The 19,043-nt window shown below is 42.3% G+C and overlaps 1 protein-coding gene across 1 annotated transcript in view; it reads right to left on the bottom strand.

The window, feature by feature from the left end:
• Window positions 1-19,043, bottom strand: part of LOC130103814 (ATP-binding cassette sub-family C member 2-like) — a 70,883-nt gene that overhangs the window by 12,764 nt on the left and 39,076 nt on the right. Inside the window, exons 20-29 of the mRNA XM_056270144.1 lie at window positions 18,604-18,745; window positions 15,726-15,825; window positions 15,398-15,617; window positions 14,281-14,435; window positions 9,137-9,292; window positions 8,808-9,007; window positions 8,591-8,717; window positions 8,414-8,515; window positions 8,140-8,283; window positions 7,511-7,669 (exon numbers count right to left, since the gene is read on the bottom strand). Of these exons, the coding sequence (XP_056126119.1) occupies window positions 7,511-7,669; window positions 8,140-8,283; window positions 8,414-8,515; window positions 8,591-8,717; window positions 8,808-9,007; window positions 9,137-9,292; window positions 14,281-14,435; window positions 15,398-15,617; window positions 15,726-15,825; window positions 18,604-18,745 (1,505 nt within the window). The remainder of the gene's footprint in view (window positions 1-7,510; window positions 7,670-8,139; window positions 8,284-8,413; window positions 8,516-8,590; window positions 8,718-8,807; window positions 9,008-9,136; window positions 9,293-14,280; window positions 14,436-15,397; window positions 15,618-15,725; window positions 15,826-18,603; window positions 18,746-19,043) is intronic.

Here is a 19,043-nt window from a genome sequence, read left to right as displayed (position 1 = left end):
CCAATAACAAAGATTGTTTCAACAGGAAACGCCAGGGCATCGAAGGACACGGGAGAACAGTAGACAAAAGAAACTGCGTACTTTACTATCTGACAATAACCTCGAAATTTGTTTCTCTTTACAGAGAGCATGCAGGATTGGGAGACAGGGCAAAATGTGCCAATAAAATAATGGTTATGGATGAATTTGGCTAACTATCCTGGCCTGGGTTATTATTGTGGCAGAAAGGTGCTACACCTGCGCAGCGCATAACTTAAAATTTTCCTTTTACAGAATGTCAGGATGGATTGGATCAAACAGAACTAATTCTGTTCCAAATGTATAAATATTGTGTGGACATGAGCAAAGTGGGTTGAGTGTTTTTCAGGGTAAAAGGACCCCGAGTGCTATTAAGTGAGCAAGAAATTATCCGGAGATAATGTTTCAGGTTGTTGATTCCACAGGTCACACCAAAGGGGACGAGCTGCTAGACAAGCGGTCACTAACAAAATACTTAAGGTCTCCATTCACAGGTGACAGTTCACTCCAGTGGGGGTGCGGTCGTGATATAAGGGAAAACCTTATAAGGATCAGAAAATGGTTGGAGAGTGTGACACCTGGGTCCAAGCCTCTCACCTACACCAACAGGCCACAACCATCCCATAGTCCATGGGGCGAACGAGATGATCAACACGCCTGGAGGAGGATGTGAACCAACTAATGGTTTAAGAATGTGGTTTTGTGATTATTTTGAGGATTTGATTTGATTAAATCAAAATAGGGCTTAGTATTGATATACAGTAGATCAAAAGATTTGATTGGTTACTTATTCATTAGGAAATATTTAAGGAAAATGTTTTTGGGAAGAGAAGATCTATTAATTAATGTAAATTGTAGGGATAATTGTTGAAGCTTATTAAGTAGAACCACAGCATGTTTTGGATTAAAAGTTAAAGGTAAAAGAACACGGAACGTCCGTGGGGCGAACGAGATGATCAACACAACTGATGGTTTAAGTTTAACAGAAGAATCTGTTTTTGTGATGATTTTGTTTGATTGAATCAAACTAGGTATTGATTTGATTGTAAATGTAGAAAATATATTGATTGTGTCCGTAATGGAAATATTAGAGTTAATATTGAACAACTGCATTGGTTAGAAGAATGGATAAAATTATAAGACTTCTCTGGTTAGAGTTTGTTAAATATGGCATTAAATAGAGCTTACTAAATTGAATTAGAAGTGAACAAAATATGGTTAGGAAAACCGAGGTGAAATATGGAGATGGGCGTAGAATAATGGAAAAGGCTTAATGATAGGAGTTAGGATTGTTATTCTAATAATTTTGTTATTCATGGGGGAATACGATTACAGTGAGAGGTGAAACATGCTGTCTGTTCAATTGGTGAAAATGACAGTCTATCCCAAGGATGAACAAAATTATGTGACGATACAGGTAGCGGGAGCTACAGTGAGATATGTGTTAAATTTATGTTCTGTTTGTTTTTCTTCTATTTGTTTATTTTCTGAGAAAGATTAAGGGCAAAAGATTTAAAGAAGGTTACAAGCAGCGGTCATCCGTGTTACGAGATGGCGTACAAAGATAGGGTTTGAAACTGAGTGATTTTTATTATACTTTATCTGTTTGTTTCCTTACTATGTTATAACTACCTTTTTCCTTACTGGCGTGACTGAGGGTCTGTTTACAGGAGCGCAGGAACAGTGATTTCTCGCTTAGCCCGGCGTCGTAAAAATGTTTACTTGCTAGCTAAAATATTACGGGGCCTTTCCCCCACAAAAACAGCCTTATGCTTCTTCATTCTAAACTTTTCTTCACAGGTTCAAGGAGAGTGATAATTTATGCAAAAAATCAGAGATGAAGAGTATAAGTGTGATGATATGACTTAAAATTTGTTTTATTGTTTATTATTGTGATTATGGGTAATCAGAATGATAAAAAGTGAGGAGTTGTAGTGGCAATTTTAATGATATTCATTGATCTTTAGTAAAATATAGATGATTCAAAGAATGTCACATGTGTGTCTCTCACTTGTAGTGAGAGAAGATTCTGTTTATGTACCTGGGGAGGCAGAAGAGGGAGACACTCCAGAGAACAGACGAACAAGGACCTCTGACCTAGATGTCAGAAGGCCATTTTGGTGCAGGGGAGCTTAGTGGGCCAACTAGTGACGTCTATGGAAAACTACTGGGAGGAAGGCTCTGGGGGGAAGAAGGCCTTGAAACTAAGATAAAAGCTAGTTCAGTCTGTCTGGGGGTGTGTCACTCTTCTGCACAGGGTAACAACTGTGTATTAGACTGCTCCTATTCTTGCAAGAATAAATACTTCTATTTTATATAATTTGACTCTGAGTGTCTCTTACGCAGTGATGTTTGTTTGAGATGAATTTTTGCCACAACAAGCCATTGACTGAAATTTGGTGAGATAATGTAATAGTATTGGATGTCTGTTATGGCACGTTCATTTGTGGATGCAGTGAACATAGCCATAGTTACAGCACAGTAACGTTAACTACCCGCAAATTAAAACCCGCAAACGTTAGCCCAGTGCATAACAACAATCTTGATTGCTGAACAGAAATCGTGTCAGATGGAGTGTCAGTAGCCTGTAAGGTTGAGGATGGCCTTATGCATTACACTGCTCTATTCCAGTAAATAAATGTATATGTCTTGGCAATTAAATACTTTTAATACAATTAAATACTTTTCAATTAATATAGGCTATTTATCAGGCAGGAGCAGGGCCGTAGCTAGACAATCCGGGGCCCCCTGAAAAAATATTGATGTGGGCCCCCCCACCACCCTACACCAATATATTGTATGCATACTCATATATTGTTTGCGTACTGTACAATATATGAGCATGGAGGCCCACATGTAATTATAGGGTTTTCTTACAGAGTAACATAGCAGATAACAAATAAATGTAAATAAAGGTTTTTAATGACCATCAGCAAAAGCAAAATACACGAATATAACATTAAATATAAAAGCAAATAAATAGCAAACACTAAAACAAAATTTCCTTCAGTAATAAACATTGAAAGAAACTCCGAAAATTATACGATTCATTATTATATGTATATCGGTTTGCTTGATTTTTAACCTTTGATGACCTTACACGTCACTTCACCTAGGATAAACCAAAATCCCATTGTCTGACCTTTTTGTTGGCAAAGTCACTGATTATGTCCCTGAAGTCCAGCTGTCTGCTTAGCTGGCTTTCAATTGAAAGTCTGGCAAGGCTATTTAACCTCTCTTGAGTTTGGGTAGACCTGAGATAGTTTTTGACAAGTTTGAACTTGCTGAAAGCCCTTTCTGCCCCAGAAACAGAGACAGGTAGAGTGCAGAAGATGCGCACTGCAACGCACACTTCTCCAAAAATGCTCTGGAGCTGCATTCTGTAGACTGAATTCAGCAGGTCGAGAGGAGACTGACAGTCTGCAAACGTGGCATTATACACAGACTTAAGATGCCTCACTTCATTCTCAAAGCCTGCGGTAAGATCCTCTGTATATTTGCTCACTAATGAGTGGCAAGCTGGGTGAATCTGATCTTCTTCTAAGTCTTTTAACTTTAAGATTGCAGAAAACTCTTCATATATCTTTGCAGTGGTTTGGAAGCGGGTATCCAAGGCAGAGATTATATTATCCAATGCGACAAGGAACACATTGTTCCGAAACCAAATTTCTTCTGTCTCCGGTTGGTTTGCATCCTCTGAACTCTGACTCTCATCTGCAAACTTCTTTCTCCTTCTCTTGTGGCGGACTGGAAACCCCCTGGGCACATCCATAGCTTCTGCAATGAGGGAGGCTTCTGCCAAAAGATTATCCCACGAGTTTCGAAAAACTCCCATCTCTTCTTTCAGTGCCTGTATGTTGTCTATTTCAACTTCCATAGAAATTTTCCCTGATTGCAGAATTAGGTTTCGGTCTTCAATAGACTGCAGGATTTTCTTCCATACAGTGAGAAGAACCATGGCTTTGAAGGACATGAAGTACTGTTTTAGACCACTGGCCTCTGACCTAGCTTCATTTGTTAAACTGCACTTAGCACAGATGGTGTCCAGAGCTTCTATAACTGATGGCAAGTGGTTTGCAACAGGTTTAACTGCAGCTATGCGTGCACTCCACCTGGTCTCTGACAAGCGTTGAAGGGAGCAACCAGTCTGACTTTTAAGAATTGCCCACCGCTCTGGACTTGCACTGAAGAGATTGTATAAGCGGTTCAAACAGCCAAAAAATGTGGACACCTCAAGACATGACTCTGCTGCTTGTACACCAACAAGATTCAGAGAGTGTGTGGCACATGGGGAATATGTAGCAAGAGGGTTTATCTTCTTTATTTCACCCCTTTCACTTTGCCAGACATATTTGCCCCATTGTCAAATCCTTGTCCCCTGCAATCTGAAATATCAATGCAATGCTCCTCCAAAGTCTTCAATATCATTTCTGATATTTTGCGTCCAGTCTTTCCATTGAAAGCCTTGAAGTGTAAAAAACGCTCAATTATCTCCCACTGATCGTTCTCTTTCTTTGCTACATATCTTAACAGAATCACATTCTGCTCCATATGAGAAATGTCAGGAGTTGCATCACAGATCACAGAATAATAAATTGCATGCTCCCTTTCCTTCAATATTTATTTCAATACCTTTTCTCCACAGATCTCAATAAATTCATTTTGTGATTCTGGACTAAGGTAATGTGTCATTCTTGCACCTGTCTTCCTATCTGACACTTTTTGCAAATGCTCACTGAGCAGAGGATCATAACGAGCCAACAGCTCTAATGTGCCAAGGAAGTTACCATTGTGAACATCACCTAAATTGTCTGTGGTCCCTCTGAATGGCAAGTTTCTTGATGCCAAAAAAAGTGTGACATCTAATATTCTTTCAAGAATTGCTTTGTTTTTTTTCAACTTCCAGTTGCATTTGTTTTTGCAAGCTGCTATCTATTCCTTTTGCCTCTATCATAGAATATTTACAATTTTTCCATTTGAGGTAGCATGCTTTGTGTGCCTTACTTGCTTCATGGTCAGGGAATTTGTTGTACATTCTCCGCCATTTTAGATCTACTGTTTTGTACCCTTCTTTAGTGTTTAGCGCACTAGATGTTTTTCTGAGGTTATCCTGTGAAAAGAGCATGCATGGCACACAATACAATGAATCCATGCTTGGACTGTACGTCAACCAGTCTCTCTTCTGTTTTTCTCGCCCATTTGCTGACTTACTAAACTGGAGATACTCTGGAAATGTCTTGCCTTCTGAATCCTTGGGCATAATAGTTTTCAGGTCTGTCTGACTGGTAGTGGCTAGCTTTCTAACGATCACCTCACGCTCACGATCTGTTAACCTCTCTGGCCATAATCCTGGATCAGTTTTCAAAAAATCTCCTTCACTCTCTCCTTCATTTCTCTCTGCGCTTGATGTGTCCTGACTGGTGCTACTTTCAGCTTCTTCACTTTGACCTTCACTAACTGATGTTGGCCTACTGTCATGCATTTGCTGGGTTGAGGAACCTGTCTCTGTAGACAACAAATACCATAACTTAGATAGTCCAATTCAGTTCAGTTAAAATAGATGTGACTTGTAAATATATTAAATATAAATAATAAAGTGATTCCTGACAAGTTAATATACCCAATGAGTATCTTAAAATTCTATAAGATTACAACTAATAAAAATGAACAAAAAACTAAAAAAAAATTAAATAATAATAAAACAAATTAAAAAAAAGGAACAGAAAAATAATGTTTTTTTCCCAATCAGTCTGTTATAATTAATAATCAAAAAGTAAACATTTAGAAATTGACAAGAATGTAGTCAAATTTCTTATTATGTATTTTAATAAAGATAATATGGAACTGCTAATATAATATTAAAATAAAGCTCATACATTTCATTCAAGTGCAGTATGTTGTATTTCGTGTTTCTTGATGAAATACGTACATCATCAGCTGGCAGGTCATAGATATGCATAATGCAATGCTTCATGACTCGTGTACAATTTTGAACTATTTACAGTAAAAAATACAGGGATTTTGACCGCGTAATCATTCAGTCGATTGTTGTGCGCACTGCACACCGATAATGAAAAGTGACAGAACCCGGCAGGCTGTAGTGTAGACGGTAGTTTACTTATTCCCAGCGAAATAACAATACACTAACCTGTCTTAAAGAACGTCTTTATCGACTGGGATCCAACAACTCTCCTGGCCTCCCTGTCCGTCTTTTCATGGCGTTTCTGATAACCTGACTTATATTTTCGTTTTCCCGACAAATTTCAGTCAGTCAGTTCCACCAGTTTAACGTCTTCAGGCAATGCCGCCTCAACTCTGATTGGTTCTCTTCATGAGCTGGGGTGGGACTTACAATTTTATTGGGTCCATCTGATGTTTGTCACTGACTGAATAATTAATAAATAGATCGGAGTCATCGGACTAAACCATTTTAAGGGAGGTAAGAGAAGCAGATATTTGGAAAAATTAATTAACCAAATTGCATGTTTTTGTGGTTTTTATTTCAAATCTCAGGCATACAACTAATATAAATATTAAAAGTATTCATGCAACAGTGGCCTATAGTATAACTGCTGGCATTTGTGGGGCCCCCTGGGTAGCGGGGGCCCCTATAATTGTCACCACCTTTCACCCCACTAGCGACGGCCCTGGGCAGGAGCCTGTGCACTGTCAGTGTCAGAGTCTTCTGGGTTCAAATTGAATTACAGGTTGTTGTTGAATTATCTCATATTTTGTTCAAACCTTGTCTATATCAAGAATGTGTCCCAAAACCAACGCCTGTAAAATATTTCTGTTCAAATCCTGTCTTCATATTTTCAGCCCTTAAAATGTCTTCAGTTTTACAGCCTGAAAATAATATTATCTGGGAAGCAATATTTGGACATTAATATAATGAAAAGTATTATTCATAGGCATTACTTAGACAGTGATACATTTTGAAAAAGTAAAACTTGTGATTTGCCTAAATATCTGATCCTTCTGATCCTCCTTTTGCCTGTTTATAGCATTATCTCTTTTAATGTCATAAAAACACTAAATAATAAGTTTGATTATGTATTGGTATGTAATTTACAGTGGTGTAAGGTGCTGGAAAAGGCTTTAAAATGGACCTTGAAAGTGCTTGAAAAGCGCTTGAATTTGACCTTGGAAAAGGTGTACGAACCCTGCCCCATCTTACAAACTACCTGCGAGGCGAACTATTATGAGGAGAATACATGACCCGTTCTCAAAGACTTACTTTTAGTCATTATTTGGGTAGCACACATATTCTGAATGCCTTCGGCAGAATTCAAATGAGCCATTTTAATATAGATTAATTCCAAGATTACAGTGTAATTAATCTAGATTAAAAAATATAATCTATGCCCACCACTAAAAATAACGTTTAGTTTATTTCACGTGTCATGATGTCACACAATATTTGTTTCACGAGTTAATTTGTTTTAACTCGACACCGTGCCCCATTCACAAACATCTTGTGTACTCAACGCACCTGTGGAATGATGGTAAGTCTACTCCTGAGGTCATGAAGCCCCAGGGTGGAGATGTCAATACCGTCGATGATGATTCGACCTTCACTAGCTTCAATGATGCGAAACAAACAGTTCGTCAGACTGGATTTCCCTGCACCAGTTCGACCAACAATGCCGATCTGGGAAAGTAGGGAAACAGGAAAAAAATACTATGGTTACCAACATTCTTTAAAATATCTTCTTTTGTGTTTAACAGAAGAAAGAATATCATAGAGGTTTGGAACAACTTGAGGGTGAGTAAATTATGACAGAAACCTCTTTGCTTTTTTCACAAAGCATTATTTTGCTTCACTTCAGCTACGATAAAGAGACACCCTTTGGGGCTGGAGCAATGAAGGGAGGGGCGTGTTTGTTTAGGTTGATTTCAAAAATCAAAAGTGTTTCTCAGAAATCGCTTACTTCACCTTTAACTTTGCATTTGAGTCATCACTTCTTCCAAAAACCCAACTGTGTCAAACACAACCAAGGTAGATACAGAACTAGAGCCCTTTAAGTCTTGTATAATAATGGTCAGTGTATAATACCATTCATCACTCCACATTGGCATTTTTAATATAAAATATATTAAGAATCTGATGTGTCTCCTCACCTTCTCTGTGGTTTCAATGTCACATGTGATTCCATGGAGAATGAGTTCCAATTCAGGCCGGTATCGAACTTTGTAGTTTTCAAAGCGAATATTCCCGGCGGAGGGCCAGTCGTCAGGAGGACGATTACTGGTGATCCACGGAGCCTGGAGACACAAATATTGTAGTTGTAGTATGTCGTTTTTGGCCTGTCTATAGTTCATAATGTTTGGGAGATTAAAAAAAACAATATTAGGACATTAATCCACAAACTGACACAATGATTTAATTCTATACCTCATTTTTTATCTCTGTGTATTCGCTCACTCTTTCCACAGCGACGATGTTGGTCTCCAATTCTGATGTCAATCTCACAAGCCAGTTCAAAGTTTGCGTCACCTAATAAGAAGCAGTGTTACTTAATGACAATGTTGTTTGACTCACAAGCAGCTCAAAATCAAAGAAAAAAATTACATTTAAGGCGTATGAGATGGACAGTCCAACCAATCCACTATTCAAAGAGTCTCGAGAGATTACAGCAAATAACGCAGAGAAAAACACCACCAGATTCCCCAGAGACTCCAACCGCATGGCCAACCACCTGAAATCCAACAAGCAACATTAGATGCTTAAGGAGCAAACACAGATTTATCTCTTGACGAAAAGCTCAGTATATACTACCAATTCTGACCTATTAGAAACAATCGAAGGATAGACGCTTTTGAGATTCTGATCAATGGTGTCCTCATTTTGCTTTAGGAAACGCTGCTGATGCCCATACGCCCTTATCACAGAGAGGCCTGATACCGTTTCTCCAAAGTGAGAGTAAATGGGAGATCGAGACACAGAGTCCAGTCGTCTGAGTTGCCTGGATGTAGCAACATAGAACCTCTGAAATACAGGAAGCGGGTTTAGACAATTTTTTAAATTATTTTACTTATGTGAGAAAAACATGTTGCCAAGTTTTTAAAAACCCAGTGTACAGTTTATTTGTTTTAGCATTACTGTAAGCTGTCTTACCTGCACAAAGTAGTAGATAACAGCCATTGGTACAACAACTGCAGTGAAGATTGGAGTAGCCAGACAGATGACAAACAAGGTCCCTAGAACTCCGAGAAGACAGATAATCCAGGATCTGAAGGACATCGGGATCATCTCATCCACAGTAAAGATATCCTAAATATAAGCCAAATCGAAAAACGAAATTTCAGTTTAAAAAAAGGCAAAGTACAGCAATCATAGGGGGAAAAAGTCTATTTTTTTATATTTGGGTTTTTTATTAGATTTCGTAATTTTCATAGTCTTGGGATGCAATTACGTTCCAATTACATTGCTATATTTATATGAATCTGTAAAATACTTTTTGATCATAGAAAATGAAATTTACAACTTAAACTGTCCTAAATCTTGAATGCTTTGGAACACAGTTTGGTCTCTTTTTAAAGATGACACTTGTCAGATTATTGCTGAAGTAAAGTAAGTTCATTGTCATGAAAAATGCACAAAAATACTTTTTTAAATTTTATATTGTGGCGAGCGGGGCGTGGTTTAGCGACCGCTGCAACAGGAGAGAGAGCTGGGAGGCGAGCGGCACGTAAGTGGGTTAATTGAGGAATGATAAACACCTGATCTCGTTTGCAGTAATTGCCGTGGGGAGGAATAAAAGCCACCTCGAAGCGGGAAGCAGAGAGAGAGACTGCGGGCGAACGTGTTGTGTGTGTCAACTGCGTTGAATGAGAAACTGCTGAGCAGAGTATTTGAGTGAACTGAGAGCGTGGAGCGCAGACCATGAGGCGATACTGGAGTTGAGGAACGATCAAGAACGACGTTTCCATGCCCTCCTCCAGGCGCAACAAGAGGACCACAAGATGTTCCAGAGCTTGCTAAGCCGGGAGGTTCGGACAGCAGCCTCCCCCTCCAGCCCAGCCACCGGTCACTCACATGACCCTCAACCAGGCATGTGAGTGGCCCGAGTCCACCTGGCCAGTGCGCCTGATACCACTGCTTTCGGGGGAGGCTCAACTTCCGGTCCAGAACCTTCTGGCCTACGATCACCTCAAGAAGGCCATCCTCCAAAGGGTCGGCCTGAGCCCAGGGGAACATCGCCAGCGTTTTCGCTCAATCCGCATGGAGGAATGTGGCCGGCCCTTTGTGATGGCCCAGCAGCTCCGGGACGCCTGTCGTAAATGGCTATTGGCCGGGGAAAGCGACATCGAGGCTGTCATAGAGAAGGTGGTGCTGGAGCAGTTCATCTCGCGTCTACCCAAGAGAACTGCCCAGTGGGTCCAGTGCCACCGGCCGGCGTCGCTGGACCTGGCCATCCAACTGGCGGAGGACCAGATGGTGGCGTGCTCCGGGGTCGGCAAATCCCTGCCAGCTGTCTCTCTCTCTCTCCCTTCTGTTGATCCCCCTTCTTTCTCTCTCTCCAAACCTGTCCCTATGCCCAGGTCCCGCTCCAGCTTGCCACCACGAGCTCCACCCAAAGGCAGGACCGGACCAGGACAGGGCCCCGTGGCTGGCCCTGCAGCCCAGGACATCACCACAGCTCCCGCTTCCCCTTCCTCCTCACGGCAGTCCTTTGACCCACTTCCGGCCACTAGGGTGGCAGGGAGGCCTGGGCTGGGCTGTTGGCGTTGCAGGGACCCGGGTCACTTTGTGGACAGGTGTCCAGTGATGGAGGTGGGAATAGTGGTCTGGGTCCCGGACACCCCGCAGGCCGCCCCCGATCAAGCCGGGTTGTACCAAATACCGGTGAGTATAAAGGGGGGTATTTATCAGGCTCTGGTGGATTCAGGTTGTAACCAGACCTCCATCCACCAGAGCCTGATACAATCAGGGGCATTGGATAAGAACCGCACGGTTAAGGTGAGATGTGTACACGGGGATATAGTAGAATATCCTTTATGGGCCATATCTATTCTATTTCGGGGACAAAAGCATAGAGTGAAGGTGGCAGTTAGCCCGCACCTCAGACATCTGCTAATTTTGGGAACCAATTAGTCTGCCTTTAAGCAATTATTGGGGCATTTGTCAGCGGATGTCTCTTGGGGGAAAACAGCACCGGGAGGGCGAGTGAGCGCTCAGGTCGGGGAGACTGTTCCGGGACCCGTGGCCACTGTTTCAGGGGAACCGAGCACGCTCGAGAGGCTAAACCTCTCCAGCTGTGATGACTTTCCTCTGGAACAGTCCCACAATGAAACACTAAAACACGCGTTTGATCAGGTCTGCACTATCGACGGACAGCCTCTCCACCCTGAGCGAACTCTCGCCTATCCTCATTTTGCGCTAATAAATGATATGTTGTATCGAGTAACCCAAGACACTCAGACAAAAGAAAATACTACCCAGTTATTAGTACCAAAAAGCTGTTGGGAAATGTTTTTCCAGGCGGCTCATTGTAATTCTATGGCTGGACATTTAGGAGTGGGAGCCACATTAAATCGCCTATAGGCCCGATTCTTTTGGCCGGGCATTCACGGGAATGTACGCAGGTGGTGCGCGTCATGTCGTGAATGTCAGTTGGTTAATCCACTGGCCGCCCCAAAAGCGCCTTTGCGCCCCCTTCCATTAATGCAGGTCCCCTTCGAAGGAATTGGTATGGACCTCATCGGGCCATTAGAGCGTTCTGCACGGGGATATCGCTTTGCAGTAGTCGTAGTAGACTATTCAACACGATATCCCGAAGCAGTGGCGCTCCGCAACATCTCGGCTAAGAGTGTGGCGGACGCTCTGTTTCGTTTAATCTCCCGAGTGGGAATTCCGAAAGAAATTCTCACTGACCAAGGCACAGCGTTTATGTCATGTACATTACGCGAGCTATACGAATTATTGGGCATTAAATCGGTTCGTACTAGCGTCTATCACCCACAAACAGACGGTCTAGTCGAACGGTTTAATAGCACGTTGAAGACAATGATTCGTAAGTTTGTTCATGAAGACGCTAAAAATTAGGATAGATGGTTGGAACCCCTCTTGTTTGCTGTGCGTGAGGTCCCGCAAGCCGCCACGGGGTTTTCCCCTTTTGAGCTTCTCTACGGACGTCAGCCCCGTGGCATTTTAAACGTTCTAAGAGAAGCTTGGGAGGACGGACCCTCTCAGAGTAAAAACGAAATTCAGGATGTTCTGGACCTGCGAGCAAAACTCCATACACTGGGGCGGCTCTCTATGGAGAACTTGCTGCAGGCTCAGAACAAACAAATCCAGCAATACAACAGGGGAACTAAACTGCGTAAATTTACACCGGGAGAGAAAGTGCGTGTATTACTCCCAACGTCCAGCTCAAAATTATTAGCAAAGTGGCAAAGACCCTTTGAGGTCACATGGCAAATCGGAGATCTCAATTATGAAGTGATTCGGTCAGATAGGGACGGGGCACGTCAGGTATACCACCTCAGCCTCCTCAAAAAATGGAGTGAAGAGGAATCAGCAATGCTTGTGACGGTAGTGAGTGGAGAGGAGGATCTTGGGCCAGAGGTGAACCAAAAAGGACAATCTCTCGCCCTGGCCCCGGGAGGAGATCACCTCTCACCGTCACAGCTCGCTGATTTAGCTAAATTAAAGGCAGATTTTGCCGACGTGTTTTCGCCCCCTACCTGGTCAAACCAATTTGATTCAGCACCATATTGAGACAGAGCCGGGGGTGACAGTGCGCACCCGGCCATATTGCTTGCCTGAACACAAAAAAAAGGTCGTGGAGACAGAATTAGAAGCTATGCTAAATTTGGGAGTAATAGAGGAGTCATACAGCGACTGGGCGAGCCCGATAGTTTTAGTTCCTAAAACAGATGGCTCTGTGTGTTTCTGTGTTGACTACCGCAAGGTGAATGCTGTGTCAAAGTTTGACGCATATCCAATGCCTCGGATTGACGAGTTGCTAGATCGGCTCGGTGCGGCTCATTTTTATTCGACATTGGACTTAACTAAAGGATATTGGCAGATCCCCTTAACTCCAATGTCCAAAGAAAAAACAGCCTTCACCACGCCGTTTGGATTGCACCAATTTGTCACACTTCCTTTCGGGTTGTTCGGGGTGGGCGTTTAACAATGAAGTCTCACAGCCAATCAAAGCAGTGGGTGTTTACACTGAAGTCTCACAGCCAATCACAGCAGTGAGCGTGTACACTGAAGTCTCACAGCCAATCACAGCAGTGGGCGTTTACACTGAAGTCTCACAGCCAATCACAAAAGTGGGCGTTTACACTGAAGTCTCACAGCCAATCACAGCAGTGGGTGTTTACACTGAAGTCTCACAGCCAATCACAGCAGTGGGCGTTTACAATGAAATCTCACAGCCAATCACAGCAGTGGGCGTTTACACTGAAGTCTCACAGCCAATCACAGCAGCGGGTGTTTACACTGAAGTCTCACAGCCAATCACAGCAGTGGGCGTTTAGCCTAAAGTCTCACAGCCAATCACAGCAGTGGGCGTTTAAACTGAAGTCTCACAGCCAATCACAGCAGTGGGCGTTTAAACTGAAGTCTCACAGCCAATCAAAGCAGTGGGCGTTTACACTGAAGTCTCACAGCCAATCACAGCAGTGGGCGTTTACACTAAAGTCTCACAGCCAATCACAGCAGTGGGCGTTTACACTGAAGTCTCACAGCCAATCACAGCAGTGGGCGTTTACACTGAAGTCTCACAGCCAATCACAGCAGTGGGCATTTACACTGAAGTCTCACAGCCAATCACAGCCGTAGGTGTTTACACTGAAGTCTCACAGCCAATCACAGCAGTGGGCGTTTAGCCTGAAGTCTCACAAAGACAAGCCCCTTCAAACAGAGCATTCAAATCAGAGGCTAAAATCAGGCTTGGAAAAATGCCTTTTATTTTTAAATTATGACCATTTTTGATGTAAAAAACGTACTAACATTATAAGGGCGCTCCAGGAAACATGATAAAATGATAAAATAATCCAGTTCATGACCCCTTTAAGAACTAATCACTGAAAGGTTCTTTGTGGAACCAAAAATGCTTCTTCTTTGGCATCACTGTTTAAACCCTTTTGGAACCCTTATTTTGTATAGAATGTTAATGAGCTTGTCTCTGGCCTTCATACAGACCCACTAATTATAAAACTCAATGCAATTTGTAGATCTTTGTTTTGGCTTTAAAGCAAATATCAACAAAATTGTGTTCAGTGTAAAAAGTGGGCCCGTATATATACCTTAGCGAAACGATTGACTACTCGTCCTGAAGGTGTGGTATCAAAGAACACCATGGGTACTTTCAGAATATTAGACAGCAGATTTGTGTGTAGAGTCCTGGACGCACAAATGGATCCATCAACTAGGAGTATAGTGCCTACAAACACCAGAAATCCTGGCAGAGAAAAAAAGAACATCAGGTCATAAAGGCTCATTCACGTACTTCTTCCACCGTTTTTTTCTCTGGGAAACAAAAGACTTAAACTCTCCATGTCATCACTTGGAGCTAAAACTCTCCAAATTTCACAAGACCTATTTTCCTACATCAGATCACTCTCTATGGTCTAAACTGAGAATAGCTTTGATGATGATGCCAATGTGACTTGCCTTCACTTATCATGTTCTACACCATGGCTGTGACCAACAATTTTATTATTGTGGTTAAATGTGGGCAAAAGTGCTGGGGTTAGTTTTACCTACAGCCACCAAACTCTGTACACAAATTGTTCTCATCGAGCCAGACAACTTTTTAAATTACAATCATTTGCTCCGAGCAACAGGAAGTCAGCCATTTTGGATTTAATGTGAATTTTTTCGTTCATGGGGATTCATGCGATTCCCACACACATTGGAGATGCTAATTGCGAACAGATTTTTGATATCTCAAACATTGTTGTCAAAATGTAAACAGGAAAAAGTTTTTTCTAAGTTCATATCTGATTTAGATCAAACTGGGGATGTGTGTTTGGCCATAGAGGCTGATCACATGGATATGACTATTGTGGTCCATGCACCACATGCAACCACCATGCAAAGGTGCAAAGCTCATAGTCTTGTACAAAGGGATTCATTCTATCAAACAGAGAACCAGAGAACACTGATCTAGGCCAATCACAACGCACTAGGTCAGCTGGCCAATCAGAGCACTCTCTGCATTTCAGAAGGCGGGGCTTTGTAGAAATCAGACTGGGAATAGAGGTCTCCAATTATGTACAGTATGTAAAACAATTATGTGTTTTTTGCACAAAAACATGTTAACCTATTCTAGTACACCCAAAATAATGAACTAGCCTCTTTAAATCACAAAAATATGATGTCCTCGATTTCATTCTGTTTGTAAAAGTACTCTGCTCATACCTTGTGCAATTCCAAGGGCTCCAAAGACACCTATTCTCATGTCTCTAATATGATTCGGGTAGGTTGTGTTGAAATAATCTACGGCATCATTAGTCCAGTCACTGAGCCACACATTTTGACCAATGATGGCCACATTCTGGATGAAGTAGATGAGGAAACTCCAGGTGACGTAACACCATCCCATCGCCCTCAGATACTGAAGATACACTGAGAACTTCACCTGTACATGGATCAAATAATAATTTACACAATTACTGAGGGGATGACAAAAAAAAAATAGATGACAAAACATTGAGAATCAAAATAGGTATTAGTTCCTATTATGTACCCTTCCAGTCTCCATTGTCTCTTTCTCAATCAATCGCTGTCCTTTCTTATCGCCGGAGTCTTTTTTACTTTGAAGAGAGCTGTTCTTCCTTACTCTCACACTAAAGACAAAAAATATTAATATAAATCTTGGTGAATACAAAACTGCACTCTTGCAATGAAGTCTGTTATCGCATTTCAGTTGAATTTGTGAAGATCATGATGACTATAGAGTGCAATAGTGCGTTGGCAAAGACTTGCAATCTATGCTTGCTCAAGTGGGGCAACATTCAGTTTATCTGTGTAAAATATGTAAAATAGTGCATGTCTGGAATAAAATCTTTTGTTGTTCTGACATGTTTCTCATTTAGTCATTTAGCAGACGCTTTTATCCAAAGCGACTTACATTTGAGTATTAAACCAAGCGAGTCATCGTGGAGAGGCAAAAACAACGTGAGAAGTGCTCAGAATACAAAGTTCAAACATTGCTCGGAGTAGCATAAACCAGACAAGTGAAGATTTCAAGAAAAAGTTTTTTTTTTTTTTCTATGTTAAGTGCTCACGGAAGAGATGAGTTTTCAGTTGTCTTTTGAATACTGTCAGGGATTCTGCATTCCGGACGAGGGTGGGCAGATCATTCCACCAGCATGGAACCGTGAATGAGAAAGTTCTGGAGAGTGATTCTGTGCCTCGCTGTGATGGTACCACGAGCCGTCGCTCACTGACCGATTGTAGGCTTCTGGTAGGGATGTAGACCCGTAGGAGCGAGTGGTCAATCTGTAAGCAAGTGTCAGCGCCTTGAACTTGATGCGAGCAGCGAGTGGTAGCCAATGCAGGGAGATGAACAGAGGAGTGACGTGGGCCCTTTTGGGCTAGTTAAAGACTAGACGAGCAGCAGCATTCTGGATCATTTGTAAGGGTTTAGTTGCACATGATGGAAGTCCAGCTAGAAGAGCATTGCAGTAATCAAGCCTAGAAATAACCAGGGCAAGAAGTTGTGTTGCATGCTCAGTTAGGAAAGGCCTGATCTTCCTGATGTTGTGCATTGCAAACCTGCATGATCGAGCTGTCTTTGTAATGTGGTCTGGGAAGGTTAGCTGGTCATCAAAGATTACTCCAAGATTTCTGACCAACCTTGATGGAGTGATTGAGGAAGAATCTAGCTGGATACTGAAGTCGTGCTGTAGAGACGGATTGGCAGGGAGGATGAGAAGCTCAGTCTTTGCCAGGTTGAGCTGCAGGTGATGTTCCTTCATCCATGCCGAGATGTCCGCCAGACAGCTTGAGATTCGTGCTGCTACTGTGGGATCATCTGGTTGAAATGAGAGGTAGAGCTGGGTGTCATCAGCATAGCAATGGTAAGAGAAACCATGTGCCTGTATGATGGGTTCCCGTGATGTGTTGTAAATGGAGATGAGGAGAGGTCCAAGCACTGAACCCTGGGGAACCCCTGTGGTCAGTTAATGTGCTTTGGATACCTTACCTCTCCATGCGACCCTGAAGGACCTACCTGTGAGATAGCACTCAAACCAGTGGAGGGAAATTCCTGTGATGCCCAGTGATGAGAGGGTGGACAGAAGGATCTGATGATTCACAGTGTTGAAGGCAGCAGACAGGTCTAGGAGAATGAGAACTGATGATTTGGAGGCAGCTTTGCGATCTGCAGGGCTTCTGTGACTGACAGTAATGCGGTCAGTCACAGAGGAGAGAGGAGAGAGTTGAATGTCTTGAAAAGTGTTCGTGTGTTAGGGGCGGTGTTGATCTTGTTGTGGAAATATGAAGATTTTGCGGCGTGAACATCAGCAGGAAAGGAAGAGAGCAGAGATTGATACATACTCAGGTCAGATGTATCTTTAGATTTGCGCCATTTCCTCTCCATTGCCCTGAGTTTGGTCCGGTGTTCACGAAGAACCTCAGATAACCAGGGGTTAGAGGAAATAGCGCGTGCTGGCCTGGAGGAGAGAGGGCAGATAATGTCTAAAGAAGAAGTTAAAGTGGAGCATAAAGTGTCCGTTGCGGTATTCACATCCAAAGATGAGAATTGTGAGGGTGAGGGAAGAGAAGATGACACAGCAGAGGAAAGACGGGAGGGAGAAAGTGAGCGCAGGTTTCGTCTGAAAGTAACTGGTAGGGGAGTTGGTGGAGTGTGGATAGTGAGTTGTAGATTGAAAGTAATGAGGAAATGATCTGAAACGTGGAGAGGACGACAGTCATGCAGTTGCGTGTGTAAACCAGGTCCAGTTGGTTGCCTGACTTGTGAGTACCTGTGGTGATGAGCCGTTTGAGATCAAATGAGGCTAGGAGAGAGATAAAATCTGTAGCATACGGCTTCTCTAGATGAATGTTGAAATCGCCAAAGACTACAAGTGGAGTGCCTGGGGGGCGATAAATGACTACAATCTGGATCTTAATGGGAGTGGTAAGTGTAATAGCATGATATTCAAATGAGTTGTTATTGCATAGAGAAGAGAGAGTTGAGTATTTCCAGTTGTTAGAAATGAGAATACCAGTGCCCCTCCCCGACTGGCGTGGGGTGTGAGAGAAAGATAAGTTGTTAGAGAGAGCAGCAGGGGTTGCTGAGTCTTCTGGACGGATCCAAGTCTCAGTCAAGCCCAGGATATTAAGAGTTGAAAGAGATGCAAAGGCAGGAATGAAGTCAGCTTTATTGACTGCTGATTGACAATTCTATAGACCCATAGAAAGAGAGAGAGGTGTGTATGTGGATGAGAGAACGGGACGCAGATTAGCAGTATTGCGCTGCCTTATGTGCGTGACGAGTGCACGTTGTAGAGAGACAACAGGAATGTATTGAAAGCACATGTTGATTAAGGGAAATAGGATACAAGTAGGAAAGGAAAGGAAGAAAAAGATACTTATTCTCGATGGTGTGTTTGGTTTACCTTCCGTTCCGTTGAGAGTGACGGAGGCTGTTTTCTCTCCTCAGTGTGTTTGAGACGATGTCCTCTGGAGAACCGTCGGCCTGAGGCTCCAAACCCTCCGGCAGGGTGTCGATCTCTTCATAGTCGGACCCCTGAGCTGCTGCTGTTTGACCACACAATTACAATCAATCACATCGTTTATGTGCATAAAGAATTGTGCATGTGTTTTGATGCAAGTAGTGCAAAAACATACTGCATTTCAAGTGTACTTGTTTCTAAGTAATGCTTTAGAGATTACTTATTGTTCATGCATCCCAAATCTATGAACATAGACAACCTTTCAAAAATATATATTTTTAAAGAATTTAATACTTTTATTTTGCAAGGATGCATTAAATTGATCAAATATCTGGCAGTAAATACATTTATAATGTTACAAAAGATTATATTTCAAATAAATA

The sequence above is a fragment of the Rhinichthys klamathensis genome, unplaced genomic scaffold, assembly GCF_029890125.1.
Source record: "Rhinichthys klamathensis goyatoka isolate OS25496 unplaced genomic scaffold, OSU_Roscu_1.1 h1tg000298l_1, whole genome shotgun sequence".
NCBI lineage: Eukaryota > Metazoa > Chordata > Actinopteri > Cypriniformes > Leuciscidae > Rhinichthys > Rhinichthys klamathensis.
This window is presented reverse-complemented; position numbering and strand designations above follow the sequence as displayed.